The 16,747-nt window shown below is 31.6% G+C and overlaps 1 protein-coding gene across 7 annotated transcripts in view; it reads left to right on the top strand.

Moving 5' to 3' along the window:
* LOC117167539 overlaps positions 1-16,747 on the top strand; it is a 215,825-nt gene that overhangs the window by 165,708 nt on the left and 33,370 nt on the right. For all 7 annotated transcript variants that reach the window (XM_033352542.1, XM_033352547.1, XM_033352548.1 and 4 more), the window contains one exon: positions 6,782-6,915. In XM_033352542.1, coding sequence (XP_033208433.1) covers positions 6,782-6,915 — 134 coding nt within the window. The remainder of the gene's footprint in view (positions 1-6,781; positions 6,916-16,747) is intronic.

Below are 16,747 nucleotides of genomic sequence, written 5' to 3'. Positions count from 1 at the left end.
ACCAAGGCCAAGCTGGATAAGTATTACCCGGACTCTGCACCGTCGATTGGAACGATTCATAAGTGGTTTACCGAGTTTCGTTGTGGCCGTACGGGCACAGTTCATGCTGAACGATATGGGCGCCCAAAAGAGTTCACTATACCAGAAAATGTCGAAAAAATCCATGATATGATGTTGAATGATGCCAAAGTGAAACTGAGAGAGGTAGCTAATGCTGTAGGCATATCATTGGAACGTGTGGGCAATATCGTGCATTCAGTTTTGGGCATGAAGAAGCTCTGCGCGCGATGGGTGCCGCGTTTGCTCACAGTGGACCAAAAACGAATTCGTGTGACAACTTCCCAGCAGTGGGTTCCACCGGGCCAAAGTGCTCCGAAGCGTCCAAAAACGCAACAATGGGTCGGAAAGATTATGGCCTCCGCATTTTGGGATGCACATGGCATAATATTCGCGGACTATCTTGAAAAAGGTAAAACCATAACCGGAGCATACTATTCATCATTATTGGACCGATTGAAAATCGAAATCGCCGAAAAACGACCGCATTTGAAGAAAAAAAACCGCTTTATCATCACGACAATGCGCCTGTTCATTCATGCTTAGTGGCACAAGAAAAATTGCATGAAATCGGCTTCGAATTGGTTCCTCAGCCACCGTGTTCACCAAACCTGGCCCCCAGCGACTATTACTTGTTCCCTAACCTGAAGAGATGGCTCACCGGTAAGCGTTTTTACTCAAATGAGGAGCTCATAGCTGCAACTGAGGCGTATTTTGGAGACCTTCCGAACGGGTACTTTTCGGACGGTATCAAAAAGTTAGAAAATCGTTAGACTCGCTGTATCGACCTAAAAGGAGAGTATGTTGAAAAATAAAACCGACTTTGGCCAAAAAAACGTCTCCGTGTTTCATTTTTCAGGGACTTATCAGACTGCCTAGTATGTGTTGAATACTTTCAACTGAATGGTGCGTATTTCAGCTCAGATATTGAACAACTGACACATAGGCCTAATTCAGCGTCAATTAATTAACTACAGTGTGCACCGCTTAGATTGATGGCCTCCAATGTAGTTGACTAATGTTAGCACCCAACACTGTAATATTCGCTATAGTTGATCAACAAACAAAACATCTCCTAGCCAAATCAATCATCATTAAAATAAAGTTATTATTACGTTTTGTAAACTTCAATAAAATCACATTCATGTCATTATTCACTAAAATATATTCTAATAATTTACATTCATATCAATCTCGGATCTCCTGAGGAATGCTGGATCAATAGTTCAGTAATTCCTCGACCAAGGATTTCTAAACTATTTCATATGAATTTCAGTCCGATTTGATTGAGTGAAGTGCTTCAAGTTTATGGTCTTCGTTGCACCATTATTATAAATTTTCTTTTGGATTATTATAGACTTTTAGTCTTTAAAAATGAAAAAGGTCAGATTTATAGAGATAGATTTAAATAATAATTTTGACGTTCTGGATTTTTCAGAATTTTAGAGTTAGAAAATCAGTCCCTGATTTTGGGTATTTAAAAGAAGGAAAAGGGGGACAAAATTTAAATGCAGATTACGCTACTACTTTTTTTTTGCTATAAAAATGAATCTGAAACTTCTAAATCGGTCGTTTAAAATAATAAGCTTTTACATGTAGGGAGGGGGGGGGGTCCCAATTCCTCGAGGGGGTACTTAGTAAGGGAGACGGGTGTAATAAAATGATTACGTATCCCTGCCGCTAGCGGTGCAAGTAGCGACAAGTCGTTCGATGCGTGACCTTGTACTCGCCACTTTCAAGCTTTCGAAATTTTTGTAGAGTTCTGACATCCGTTTAGATAGTACTAGAGTTCTCGTTAATTTTCAGGAATACTCTCAGTTCTATAGATCCGAAAGTCAAATAAAAATCCAAAAAGCCACAGCAGTTCAAAGTGACAAAAAATTCTGAATTCAAAAATATTATTTGTTTCAGAAGTTGTGATCACAGTCCTGCCCTACCCCAACCGCAAAAGTTTTATTGATAACTCATATACCACTTTTTGATTAATCCAAAACCCAAAAAGCTAGAGCAGTTTAAAGTGATCCAAAAATATTGAATTTCACAATTTTAACATTTTCAGAAGTTCTGATCAGCGTTATGTCCCTTCCTCCCCGTGATAGCTCTATAAGAAAGTCTTAAATTTTGTTAATTTATTTTTTATTCTTAAATTGAGTTTCTCCATGCTAGAACAAGACGTAGATTTCTCTAGCGCATCGGAGTTGGCCTCTGGCGACTAAAAATTTAAACATAATTACATTCCACAAATGTTTTCTTTACAAGAAAATTGTATCATTTTTAGTTTCTTAACAAATTGCAAAAAAACGAGTTGCTTTTAAAGTCGATGTTTAATTCGATTTTTTCCTTTATCTCGTTCTCAAATCCACAGTTTTTGGAATTTATTTATCAAATTAAGAGGAAACATTCCTTATAGTATGCTCGATATGACAATTACTGATAAAACTTTTTAACTTTATTAATAACAATATAAAAAATTATTTTCTGAGCTATTACATAATTCGTTCCACAAAACGTTTGAGTGTTTCGTTTATCGAAGAAAGTTTAAGCAAAAAAAAAACTTCCTGAGGTGGATTATTATTCGAACATGAGATGGCCCTCAAGCGTCCTTCAGCCTTCAGCCTTTAGAATTTTATGTTTATAATAATAAAATTATTATCCAAACCAATTTTTTAAATTTCTATAATGCAACACGAATTCCAATGTTCTTCTAGAGGGAGGAAACGAACAAAAGATGAAGCGTGGGCTAGAAATGTTAATAAAACATACCGATATAGAGAACGTGTAAGATTTAGTTTGTTTTTCAATTCGATAACAGCTTGAAAAATGAGGTTCTCTTTATTTACATTTTAAAATCCTATATAAATACCATTAATTTATATTTTTTAAACTTTTGCAGAAAACTTCTTTGTAGTTTTCTGAAAAACTTCTTTCAGGAAGTTTTTACTTGCTCAAACTTTCCTCGGTAAACGAAACGCTTAAACGTTTTGTGAAGCAATTATGAAATAGCTCAAAAAAATTATTTCATAGTGTTATAAATAAAGTTGAAAAGTTGAATCGCTCACCGACATAACAAGAAGTAAGGAAATGAGGATGTAAGGAATGAGCCCGCTAAATTTTATGAAGAATTTCCAAAAACTGTAGATTTAAGAACGAATTGAAGAAAAAAATCGAATTAAGAACCGATTTAAAAAAAAAACGCGTTTTCTGCAATTTGATAAGAAACTAAAGAAAATACGATTTTCTTGAAAAGAAAAAAGATGCGCAATGTAATTATCTACCATTATATATGTTTTAAAATCCAAAATTTCCAATTTGAAATTTCAGTCATCAGGGGCCATCCCCGAAAAATCAATGTCTTGTTCTTGCATGGGGACACTCAATTTGAACAATTCTAGAAGTTCTGATTAGAGTTCTGCCTCCCCCCGCCCCACCTTATCATTGCTCTATAAAAATTTGTATTTTTAATTAAATCAATAAAGAAATTGTACACTGGAACATCGAATTAAGAAGTCTAGGTTTACGGCGTTCTTCTGTAGTTTGATGATGAGAAAAACCCGCGGGACCTAGAGTAGGGCGGTGCTCTTTCATACATGACAAACAGTATGGAGTCAGTAGTCAGTAATCTCAACGCGTAGTTAGTTGTAATAATTAATTGCATCAGCTGTTAGCGTGCATCAAAATCCAACAGAAATGGTTCATGCGGCCGGATTGATTACGTTTAGATTTTCTGTATTATGATAAAGGCCACACTGCAAGCCATGTCCGAAGCCGTTATTAATTATGAGTTCCAGCGTATAATACTTTTCGATAAAAACATAATCCAAAAAGTTAAAGCAGATTAAAGGGACAACTTTTTTTATAGAGCTCTTCGGAGGGAAGTAGAATTCTGACCAGAGCTTCCGGAACTGTTAAAATGTTCCAATTCCACATTTTTAGGTCATTTTGAACGTTTGTAATTTTTTGTATTCTACCTGGATCGAAAAATATTATACAACTTTTTTATATAGCTCTTCAGGTGATGGGGCGGGGAGGGGAATTCTAATCAGAACCTCTAGTAATTTTAAGACATTTAAATTAAAAATTTGTGGGTCACTTTGAACTGCTGTAGCTTTTTATATTCTCATCCTAATGAGAAGGTATTGTTTTGATGTACACTCTGGGCTTATTGTTAGGCTAAACTATGCAAGATACAAAAAAAAGATGAATAGAAAAAAATTTTGCACTCAAAAAATATCTACTAATTCGTTGTTAATCACTGCGATTTCAAGCGTACTTTTTGTTTTACTCTTAAAAAAATATTAAAAATAGAAAAGTAAAATAAAATTTTCGGACAAACGTCATAAGCTACGAAAAAACTAAATAGACGAAAGTTTTGCACTCAAAAATAGCTAAAAGTTTAGTATTAATAAATTTTTAATCAGACACGCAGATATTGTTATAATTGTGACAAACCTAATTGAAAAAATAACTTTTTGCAAAAAGACACGAGGTGCAATAAAATGTTTAATAACCAAATTGTTTTTAAATTAGATCTAAAAATATGCTTTTAACCTTTTTTACTGCGAGACGCGTCATAGGTACGTGTTTATTAAAGCCATAGGGGCGTTAACAAAAGATAATTCACAATCACTAGATTTTATTTGTCGGTGGTTTAACCTTAAATTTTAAAAGTCCTACGCAGAAATGTGGAGATATACAATGACGAAGCGCGAAAAACTGCTATAGCTTCTTGGATTTTTGTTCAATCGAAAAGTGTTATACGACTTTTTTGGTAGAGCTGTTCCGTGGAAATTCAGAATTCTGATCAGAACTTCTACAACTTTTTTACCTTTTTACAAAAATCTTGTTAAAATTAGTGAAAAAAATGCTGTAACTTTTAAGTATTTTATTTATTTTTTAATTATTTTTGTGTAGAACTCCATATTTTTCGAATCTAAAGGCATGAGTAAAAAATCAAATTTATGCTGATTCCCGTGCAGAAATTTTGATCTGGCCCCAATCGGGGCCAGACCAGTCTACGTCGGGTCCCTCTCAAGAATCCTGGTCGGGGACAGATCGCGGAAAAAACACACGCCCAGATCGGGGCCAGGTCGGGACACCCGATCGGTGCCCCATCGGTGCCCGATCGGTACACGATCAGTCTCAATATAATCCATTCGTGAATTTCACGAATGGAGATTTAATATAAGTAAACTCGAAACTATCGAATGTTCTGCTCCTTTCGAAGGCCACCTTAATATTTTGAATTTCCAATTAAGTTATTTAAATTTAAAATTAAAGTACGGCATGCACGAAAAGAAGAGGTTTCAGACTACAAAGTTTAATTATACTTTTGAGAAACGTAAAATTATTATAGATGCTATCAGTTTCAAGGGAAAGGTTAATTTTTTATGAAAAAAATGGATGATAACCATAAATATTTGAAGTAATAATTTTAATTTCTTGAAAAAAACATTTTGTCTATAAAACTTCTTAACAAATTCGAGAAACTTTTTTCGCAAAAATATTCGCTACAACTTGACATTTATGAATGCTTCCAAAGAAAATCAGCGGGAAATAACCCATGATTTACGATTTATGAACATTTTACTGTAAAGAAGTTCAATTTTCTCTCAATTGCATTACTTCTTGAGAAATTCGAGAAGGTGGTTGTAGATAATATTTTCGCCGAAAAATTAGATGCCGAATGCGACGCATGCGCAGTGTATTAACTAGCTCGTGTTGGAATCCCTAAACAATTGGCATTTTGCATTTTAATTGTACTACTTGATTCTGAAATTCATGTTATGAACATTTGTCCTTAATGTATGTCTGTAATGAATCTATTATCAATACAGAATAAAAGTTTCAATAACAGAATGGATTGTATCACATATTTTATTCTCATAATCTAAAAACATTACAATTTTGTGCATACTGCAATCCATTTCTTGTCAATAGATTTGGTAATTCTAACTCTACTTTAAATCGAATAACCTTGAGTTCTTAAATAATAATTTAAAACAAAAGAACTTGATAAATTTCATCATATAATAATATTTGACTCATCTAATGGTAAATATACTAATTTTATCTAAAACAATTTAATTAATTATTAATATATTTGAGGTTAGATTTCAATGAGCCCGCAGTGTGTAATTACTTACTCTCATCATGCTCGCGCAGGTTTCGAGGTATACTGGCTGGTCTTTGGTGCCTCCAAACACGTGGCTTACTCGCATTATGCATTTTTCATAATTGATAGAATATTATAAACGAGTAGTATGTATACAAATTTCACTGCACTATCAGAAAACATCAAGCAGCACTAGTTCTACCTATCAGGGCCAGATCGGGAAATCCGATCGGGGTCAGATCGGTATTAACTTTGAAATCGGGTGATTTCTGCACGGGTTAGGGCATGACTATTTTTTTCAAACAAGATTTTTTTTGGGTTGATGTTTACATAAAATATTTTCAAATGGAACCATACAAAAGGATGTCAGAACTATAATAAAATATCGAAATTGCGAAATTATTTCGGTGAAAATTCCTACAAAACAAACATTATCTTACAATAATATTTAAAAAATAATTATTTCCATAATTAATCGTAATATAAATTTTAAGGTTTTGGTTTGGTACAGGCTATAGGATATTTTCTAGTTGAAGAAAAGTGTCAGTAGTTCGTGCTTGAAGTGGTTCCAAAATTAACTTAACTAAGTCTGCTAAATTATATTATTGCTAGATGTCCCAGAAACGGACCCTACTATCCAGGCTGAAAGACACCGGCTACCGTCAGTAGATATACTTCGGGCAAATTGCACATCGGGCGCATCTTTTCCCGCCCCCAATATTACGTGGACCCTCAACGGAAAGCCTGTAAGTAACACCTCAACTCACCTACCAAAGCTACGTGACTTTACTGCTTACTGGATGATTAAAGTTCTCTTCTCTGTTTCTCCCTCCTCCATCTTCTTTGCTTTTTTTCTTACCTTTGCATCTTCCTCCCATCTGTCTTTTTTCCATTCTACAACTCCACCATTTCATCACTTTTAGTTTTCGTTTATGGAAATACAGAATTTAAATTTCAAAATCATCAACTACTATAATATTCCTTATACGCAATTCATGATTTTCATTTTCAGGCATCTTTTTCTAGATTTCTTATTATACGTATATCCTTTTCAGTTTCTCCTCTTTTAGCATTTTATGGAATTCTTTATTCTCACTTTAAATACCTTCATACTTGTCCTAAACAGTTTACCTTTTCATATTTCTCTTTCATTCCGTCCCATTAGGCTTTTGCTACTCTACCTACATATCAAGCAAAGAACACCTAAATCGTAAGGATCGATCATTTCAAGAAAGTTCTAAATTGGCAAATGAATGTTTGTGCATTTACTCTTTCAAATGCGAAGGGCTAACCACTTCGATTATTTATGTACACTATATTACAAAATAATAAGGCTAAGTAAGATTAAGATTAGGATTAAGATTATTATTATTTTTAAGATTACACAATTCTGTATGGTGTCACACAAGCTTTACACATGGGATTACGCAAAATTACGTGATATGACAGGGGATTTCAAAGTTTACACGAGATTACACAAGATTACACGAAGTTAAAATTTAGAAAGCCAATTAAAAAAACAAGATTTCAAAATCACTAATAGTTTAAGATATTTGAATTTTTATTCTCAAGTTCTGTAGTCGATTGAATAAAACAATTATTGACATAAAATTTTGTTTGTATATCTTTTAGTATGTTTTAAAATATTTAGTTTCTTCAAGTAATTAAAAGAGCTCTAAAAACTTAACTATTGTTCGAAAAATATACTTTTTGCATTTTTTGAGGGAAAATAAGACATTGCTGGTTATCTGTCTCATTAGCCAACTATAAGTCTAAGAACTCCTTCAGGGATTGGATGCCACGTTGGTCAAAAAGTTTTTCGACTAAGGTTTTCCAAACTTATCTTGAATATTTTTTCTCGCAGGATTAAAGTATTAAAAATGGTGTAAATTAACTATCATTATTGAACTTTTATGTGCTATTTAGAAATATATATTGTATGATATAAAATTCATGAAATTACCGCAATAATTTGATACGCAAACAGTGAATAGGGATAAATGGAAAATATGCAAAGAAGGGAAGAAGAAACTTTAAACGAACAACTGCAACAATAATTTAGTGAAACGGTTGCAAGGGATACTATAGTAAGGGGTAATATAATCAACTAAGTTATATTTTTGTTCTAAGCCAACATATATTTTCATTAAAAATTTTTTTTAACGTGAATCTAGTACCAGAAACACGTTTAAACTTGTGTTTAATAAGATTTAAACAGTTATGGAAATTTTATCTATATTTGTATACCAACAGATTACCAGCGATTATTATTATTACATGGGATTATATGGGATTACACAAGATTACGAAGAATAACCGAGATTATATAGATTTCATAAGGTTTTAAAATATAACCATGAATTTCGCGAGATTACCCGGGACTTACAAGATTACGCGGAAAAGTGTACAACAGATTACAATAATGGAACACAAGTGTAGCCCTCGACATAAGTTTTGTGCCACCCACATTTATTTACACCTTATTTTAGTGCTAAATTACATTCCAAAAAATATTATTATTTTGTAGGAAATAGAAGAAAAAATTGTTTAGTTGTTTTCGGTGAGAATTTTCGAGTTATAAATTGAAATAGTAATGTTTTATTTTGATGTATTAGGTATCTGGAAAATAGAAATTCAAATTATGATAGAGCACAGACACAAATCATATTTGTATCAACAATCCATTTTGTTTTCCTAGCTATACATTATTTCTTCAAATTATACAATATGGATAAGAAGCTGAACTTGTATAAGGGAAAATCAAAAAGGTGACAATATCATGTCCCTGAAATATCAAACTCATCTGTTTAGAGGAATCATTTTTTTAATAGTAGAGTGTTATGAATATTTCTCTCCACAAAATCCTGTGTGAGTTATTTTTAATTTCCTCCATATCAAAATGAATTAGATTAAATATGAGTAAATTTTATCTGGTAACGTGTCTCTGGCTACCTTTTATGACGTTATATATTTTAAAAGAAGGCTATCTAGTTGTTAAATATACGTAATCTTCAGAATTAGTTTCGCAATTACAAAATCAAGCTCCTTCTTTATATCCAATAGCGTCTTCAATATGTGAACATTTAAAGTGCCTTTATGTGACCAACATAACCAATTTAGAAACCTGAAAAAGATAGTAGAAAAATTCCGTATAATTTGTTAACAAGTTTTTATTATTAGAAGAACCATATTTTTGAGGTGAGTTTGTGAAGAAAATAGTATTAAAAATATTTAATTTTTACCTATCTAATACTTGATTGATTATTCCTTGGTATAAAAATATACTTTACAATCACAAAGTTTACTATCACCATGTGAGGTTATATAGTTGTAAACTAGTATGTGAATTCGATCTCGGCCGTTTTCACTTTGTGTGTATTTACAATTTTATTGTGCACGTTTGATGAGCACTTTGATTTCTTACTTTACTTCATTAACAAATATGTTTACTTTCCTATCAATAATGTCAAAATGATAAAATATAAATAGTTCAATAAAAACGTCTCGGATCAAGGATTCTTTTTAATTGATATAAAAGGTCAGGCTTCCCAAATTTCATCAATTTATCTGCATCACACTCAGACCACAGATACATAAATCTGGACAATTGCTTAGTACATTGTGTTAGACATTTTTAATCTAATATTGTATTAATTAATTATAATAATTATTAATATTAATATATAATTACAATTATATTAATCTAATTAATCATCCCAATTTATATTTACGAGGGGTTTAAAAGCAGATCTAATTATTAATGCTACACCAACAAATATTTTTAATGACTTATATTTAATATTTATGCTTAGATTATTCATAATTTGAAAGTTTAAGAAAGGGTCTACACCCTCATCTCGCTCATTGTTATTGTTTTTAAGCTCATTGTGAATAATTTAATAGAAAGAAGGTTTTATGTTCTAAAATACTTTTAACCGAACCAAATTTTAATTTATTAATTCTACATTTTTGAGATTCAAACATACTTGTATAAACCAACTGTGCTCTTAGGTCATTTTTGTTTCATTCTGAAACCTCTAAAATTATTATAAATATATTTAAATTTTGTGTTTTCTTAGTATACTTAGTATAATAAATCTTTGCAAAAACGAGCATCAGCCTTAACGTCAGAAATCTCGCTGCCTACACAATCGGGTTAAAAGAGAATGAAAGCTCACTTTTCCGGAAATGCATTATTTACCAACTTCTTATACAGTGTTCGTGGAGCTCTCAATCGGGCAGAAACGATACAAGATTCTGCAAGCAAAAAATACTTAGGACTCTCTTCGCTACCAGATAAAACTTAAACTTCGGAACTTAAAGTGGGACTTGAAGAAGTTAAGGAAAAGCAAAGATCAGCGGAAAGAGTAGAACGTGAGGTGAAGAAATATTTACTTTCGTGTCAACTAGATGTTAGGATTGATCTTTGCGTTTGTCGTTTGCCTTAACGAATCCTGCTTGATGACGAAACCCTCAACGATGAGTACTTGGTGAAAATGAGGGATCAATGAGTTTCTCGTAACAGCCAATAAACTGTCTTCGACCTATCGCCTCGCGAATGTCCTTTATCTCGTTTCAAGCTTTCCCCACCTGCTTCAAACGACCACTTAGCGCTTTATACTCACTACTTGCACCCGGATATCCTTCGAGTTATGATACCTCGATATCCTCGTGTAACGAATCGACGGATCGAACTGAGGTCAAAAGCTAACTGGGGTTTTAATAGCCTACAGATGAAATCTCAATCTCTCTTTCAATAACGATCAATAAACGAGCAACGATCCCAATAGGGACAAACTTTCGTAATTTCGTAAACTGAGATAGTTAAAATTCAACAAATATTCTTATTTGCGATAAAAAAAGCAAATTTAGAGGTGTTAGAACCTCAAATTAGGGCGAAGCACAGTAAGACACAATAATTTTATAATGTTTGAAATACGATTTTGACTGTATGGTTCCACCGATTCTACTTTTTTAAAAATGTTTTATACCTAAATAAACCTGGTTGAATTTTATCTAAACAATATCATTGAAAAAATTCTAATATTCAATATGTATTTCTTAAGAACAGCTTCAACTGTATTTCAAATAAGTCACCTAAATGCAATGAACAGTAAGCAAGTTTTGTTGTAACAATGTTGACTGATCCGAATTGCAAAAGTTAACAGGGCTTTTCTAAAATACAGCAGAATTAAGTTTCTTTTTGCAAATTGAGCAATCCTTTAGAGTTTGAAGAACAGTCAAACTCTGAGGTAGGGCCCCCTGGTTATAGGTCTTCCGAGAATTGACGCCGCGTCACGGGTATGAGCAAGGGGAGTTTCTGGGAGGGGGGCAGAATTTCAAGTTGCAGTATTTAGCCAATTAAATAAACCAAATTTAAACAATATTTCTTGTTTGCTAAGAAGCGTATATATTTTTCTTATAAAATTAATTAAAATTTAAAAAAATAATAAATACTGAATAATGAAATTTCATGAAAAACTCCCTGTTTTGTATTGTTATCATGTACGTATTGCATGGAGAATCGAACATTTAATTCCATTTTTCTCGAAACTGGCTAAATATTGCATTTTATCGTTTGGAAATTTTTTCATGTGTGCCTTCACTGAAAAATGACTTCCTCTGTTCAAAATCAAATTTGGGCAAACTGTAGTCCTACTAGGTAGTACTTTTGATGAAAACAATTTTTTCGATCGGATAAAAATTATCCATGATGTGAGTAGGGGAATTTTTGTATTTTCTGCTGGTAGCCCCTATTTAGTTTCTCCGATATATTTTTTATGGATTACCTAATAAATCGAATTTTTGTATCCATTTTTTTCAATTTTTTTTTCGACGTCGTGAAACGTCATGTCCTTTCTTTTTTGTTTTTTAAGAATTTGAATAAAGAATAATGCGGTGCATCCACGGTGTTCAGACTAATTTATTTGGTCAATTATGACGATTCGTGGTTTGCAGAACTTTTAATGTTCGTTAAAAGGAAATTCTAAAATGTCAATAAGTTTGTTCATTTATAAAATCATTTATAATATTATATATAATACTGGTTTAAGAAAATTTGGATGTTGGAATTTTTCATGTTACGCGAGTAGATGGCCAACAAGAATTTTTCTCACAAATGAGAACAAGTTTTATGTGTATATTGCTTATTCCTCGAAGTTAACGCTTTTGCTGCAGGATTTTACGAAGTATTTGTTGTTATTTTATTATAATTTATATTTCGTATATTTAATTATATCTTAAAAGGTCTTGCTTTAATAAAATTTATGATTCCAATTTTACGAATTCGCAGTTTGTTCTGGTGCAGAGTTGTCTGGATATTATGAAATTTCTGATTTTTAGTGAAACTTAGATCTTCTTCCACAATCACCACTGAGATGTAGAAGCTTGAGAAAGTGTGAGCTGGTAGGTTTATGAATCAGTTTAGTAAAAGGAAACATAAAAGGAGAGTCTTACTTTACTTTTCTGACAGCTAAGGATTACAATTTTCGTCGTTACCAGCAGGATTAAAAGAACTTTAGCCTGTAAAATCGAGCTTAAAACTCGTCAAAGAACACCATCACCACTTTCAAGATTGTAGAATCTTTTATAAACTTGAAAAAATCCTGATTTAAATCCTGGAAGTTGTAACGAAAATGAATTTCTCTTTGAAAAGTATGACGATCATTATTTTTGAAGGATCCCCAAATACAATATTCAGTCTCCACAAAGTGTATTATGTACATAAATCACTTCTCGTTTATAAGAAAAGTTCTTATTGGCCATATTTTAGCATAATATGGAAATATTTATCGATTGGCCTAACACAAAAGTATAAAGTATCATTATTTTACTATCAACATTCTCTTTACTTAAAAAATTCAACATCTAATTTTTTATAAACCATTATTATTTATAATATTCTAGATAATATTATAAACAAGGAAATTTATTAAAATCTTAGAACTTTTTTATAGAGACGATTAAAAGTACTGCAGCAACGAATAATCATAATTGACACGTTAAATCGGCCCGAAGAAGTTACATTGAATGAGTTTCCCAACGGTCTCGAGCGCCGCCGATGCATCCCATTACTCTTTATTTAATTGTTTGGAAGCAAGAAGAAAACGACATTTTGTGCCCAAAGGCTTCGAAATATAAAACCTTCATCTTTATTTTGAAACAAAATTAAATGGCTCCAACTAAAAAAAATATACAATGTATTTTTTATTTTGAATAAAAGTGTCAAATTTTTAATTTTGGAAAAATAGATATAACCATTCGAAAGAGCATAAATAAGTCTATTAAAAATATGCAGGTCAAAAATTTTCTTACTTAATACGAAAGCAGTTTAATACATTAGAAATAGCGGCTACCAGCACAAAATGAAATGGGCCCTCATGGTTGGCATATAGTTTCGATTAAAGACATTCAACCGGATTAATTTCCAATAATTTATTTCATGAAATGTCCAGACAGTTCCAGAAGTCCTAACAAGTTCTGTAATAATCGACAATTACACTGTCCTAACTTTTTTTAAACGTTTTTCGAAATGCGCAAGCACCTTTAGACAGTTACTGTAATATATCAGAGTTTCACTATTTGTCTAAGAATTTTGGCCTCTTCATTTAAAGAGAATTAGCATCCTATCTAGTACATAGTTATAAATTGAAGCAAATGATTTTATTTGTTATTGCTTACAAATATTTACTTTGTTTAAAATCAAGGAAGAATTTTAAGGAAGCAAGCAGAGGGATTTTGTGAAAAATTAATTTCCTTGATAACATGCAAATTTAACTTTAAAAAAATGTTCTCGTCCTTTATTGATAAAAATTATGACACAATTTGACAGAACAATAATGTTATATTGTTTCATTAAATTTTATTGTTTTCTCGCAAAAATGCTCTAGTTTTATTCTAGGACAAATTTTTAGTCAGTATTTTTTTTTATTGCTTAATATAAATCCTCTTCTACTGCTTAAGAATTATTGCATAACAATCATTTTATCATAAAAAACTAAAAAAGTCAAAGAATATTTTTTCTTGGCTTGATTGAATGGAGTTACATTTTTATTTGACGGAACTCTGGGTGAAAATTATTAATTATTTAAACTAATATGTATTACCAAATATTTTGTTAGTATATATCTGAATGCTTCTGGAACATGATTTTATAGTTCCATACACATATATTCAATACCAGTCATTCCATCATCCACCGCTCAACCCCAAATATGATCATTTTGACCCTGTCTTAGAAACAAGCGAACCTTTTTTTAAATTGGAACCGAACAGTAAAGCCCTTTTCATATATGCGTACTAGGGTGATCCAAAAAACGCTTTTCGAGATACAGGACAAGACACCCCCCCCCCCAAGATTTCCATTTCTGGAGAAAGCAAATCCGTAATTTTTTGTTTTTCGAAATTGGAATCTTAACACATTCCACCGGGCACTTCAAAATCCCGTTTAATTATCGTGGAGAAATTTTGAATTTTCAAAAAATTAAACTCATGTTCCAAGGTTTCATTGAAACGTGCCAAGCTTCTTAAGGATTAAAGAAAAGCCCCAAATATGACCCAAAAATTAAAAAAACTACATTTTTGATACAACTACTACACTTTTTGTTAAATAATTACATAATTTTGATACTTTTCTTTTAATGTTTAATAAATTTCTATTTGTTGAAACAATCTTTATTTGCTCAAGCAGTTCTTTTCGATAACTACAAAATTTGAAATAAAATAGAACACATACAATTATGTTTCTGTCTGTATAGCGTATAGAAAGAATAGATTAACCACATTTTAATTGTTTAAACACATATAATTTGTTTAAATGATGACTTTCCCAAAAACACTCTAAAAATTGTTATTAATTGTATGTGTTCTATTTTATTTTATATTTTTATTTGTTAAAAAATAACTGCTTAAGCAAATAAAAATTGTTTAAAAAAATAGAAGTTTATGAAACATTCAAAAAAATGTATCGAAATTATGTAATTATTCACCAAAACGTAGCATAGGATAATAATATAAAAAGAAAGTTGATATATCCGGCTCAATTTCTGAAATTTTAAAAATATACAATAAGTAATTGTTTAAATAATTACATAATGTTTAAAAAAAATTACTCCTCCAAACGATGACAAAATATTGCATTTCAATCAGAAAATGCGATTATTTTTTACATTTTTTGGGAATGAATAATTGTTGAAATATTTCACATTTGTTTGAACAATTGAAAATTGTTTAAAAAGTAACGGAAAATATTTACATTGTCCATTAGTATTTATTTGTATGAGCAAGAGAAGGAAATTGCTAAAAAGTAACAATAGTACGTAAAAATGTAGTTTTTTTATATTTGGGGGGCTGTGTGGAGGGTGAAGGTGGGTTGGAAATAAAAGTTATTAGTATGGTTTTATTTCATAGATACTTTTCTCTAATCCCTAAAAAGTTAGAGACGTTTTAATAAAACCCTGGAACATGAGTTCAATTTTTTGAAAATTTCCCCATGTTCATTAAACGGGATTTTGAAGCGCGCGGTGGCACGTGTTGATATTCGAATTTCAAAAAACGAGACACTGCGGATTTGCTTTTTCAGGAAATAGAAACTTTTGGTGGGGTGTCTTGTCCTCTAGAGTGAAAAAAAATTTGCAATGCATTTTTAGACCACCCTTATACGTACACTTCAATGCAAATTCCAATTCTTCTTAATTGTTTGGCCCATAGAAAAACCGTTTTAAATGTTTTCGACTCAAGTGTTTTATTAATTCTAAAATTTGTACTCCGGCTAACATATCATGCTCTAATAGAACAATAGAAAAAGAAAAATTTTCTAAATAAAATTACAATAATTTATTTTTTAATCCTCTTTCAATATTCAGCTTTGAAAAATTGGATCTTTTTAGTCTTCAATATTCCAAGTATTCGTCCTGTAATAAAAATATTAGAAGGCATTCGTATAATTTTAAACCAAATCGATTTCAGTAAACAGCAGATTTTTTAAGCATACATGAGAAGTGGAGAAAAAGATATTGAAATTTTTCCTTTCACTCTACTGCTGGAACGAGTACCAATAAAACATTTTGTGGTCGATTCCCTGGAAATTTACAACTGGTGTTCGGTAGGTATGCGAGTATTGTCGGCATAAATTTTGCTAGAACCGATGCATCTATCGTGGATATATTTGGACAAACGATTTGTTCAATTCGATTTTTTTCTCGGATTTCTAACGTTCTCAAGAACGAATAGAAAGGAATGAAAGGAGAAAGAGGACATTCACAGTCGTATACATTCCTTGGGATAATTCATTATCCTATTTTTCGAGCAGGAGAAGAAATCAGATTTAAGTTAGCTTGGTATACGCCAGGATATCTTCTTTTTAAAGAGATATGAGTTCTTATGGTCTGCTGTCGTAAGAAATAAGAGAAATGGTACTTTCAAACTTTTGTGGACTCTTGAATTGAATCAAATTCACTAAAGTTGGAATCCAGAAATGAGGATGGGAAATTCATTAATGAAATTTGTTTATAAAATTTATTTCAAATGTTTATTATATTTTTTGTATTGTAAAAGGCTTTATTTATACTAATATGTGAT

Source organism: Belonocnema kinseyi, chromosome 2 (assembly GCF_010883055.1).
Source record: "Belonocnema kinseyi isolate 2016_QV_RU_SX_M_011 chromosome 2, B_treatae_v1, whole genome shotgun sequence".
Lineage (NCBI taxonomy): Eukaryota > Metazoa > Arthropoda > Insecta > Hymenoptera > Cynipidae > Belonocnema > Belonocnema kinseyi.
The sequence above is the reverse complement of the archived record's forward strand: the minus strand, read 5'-3'. Positions and strand labels throughout refer to the sequence as shown.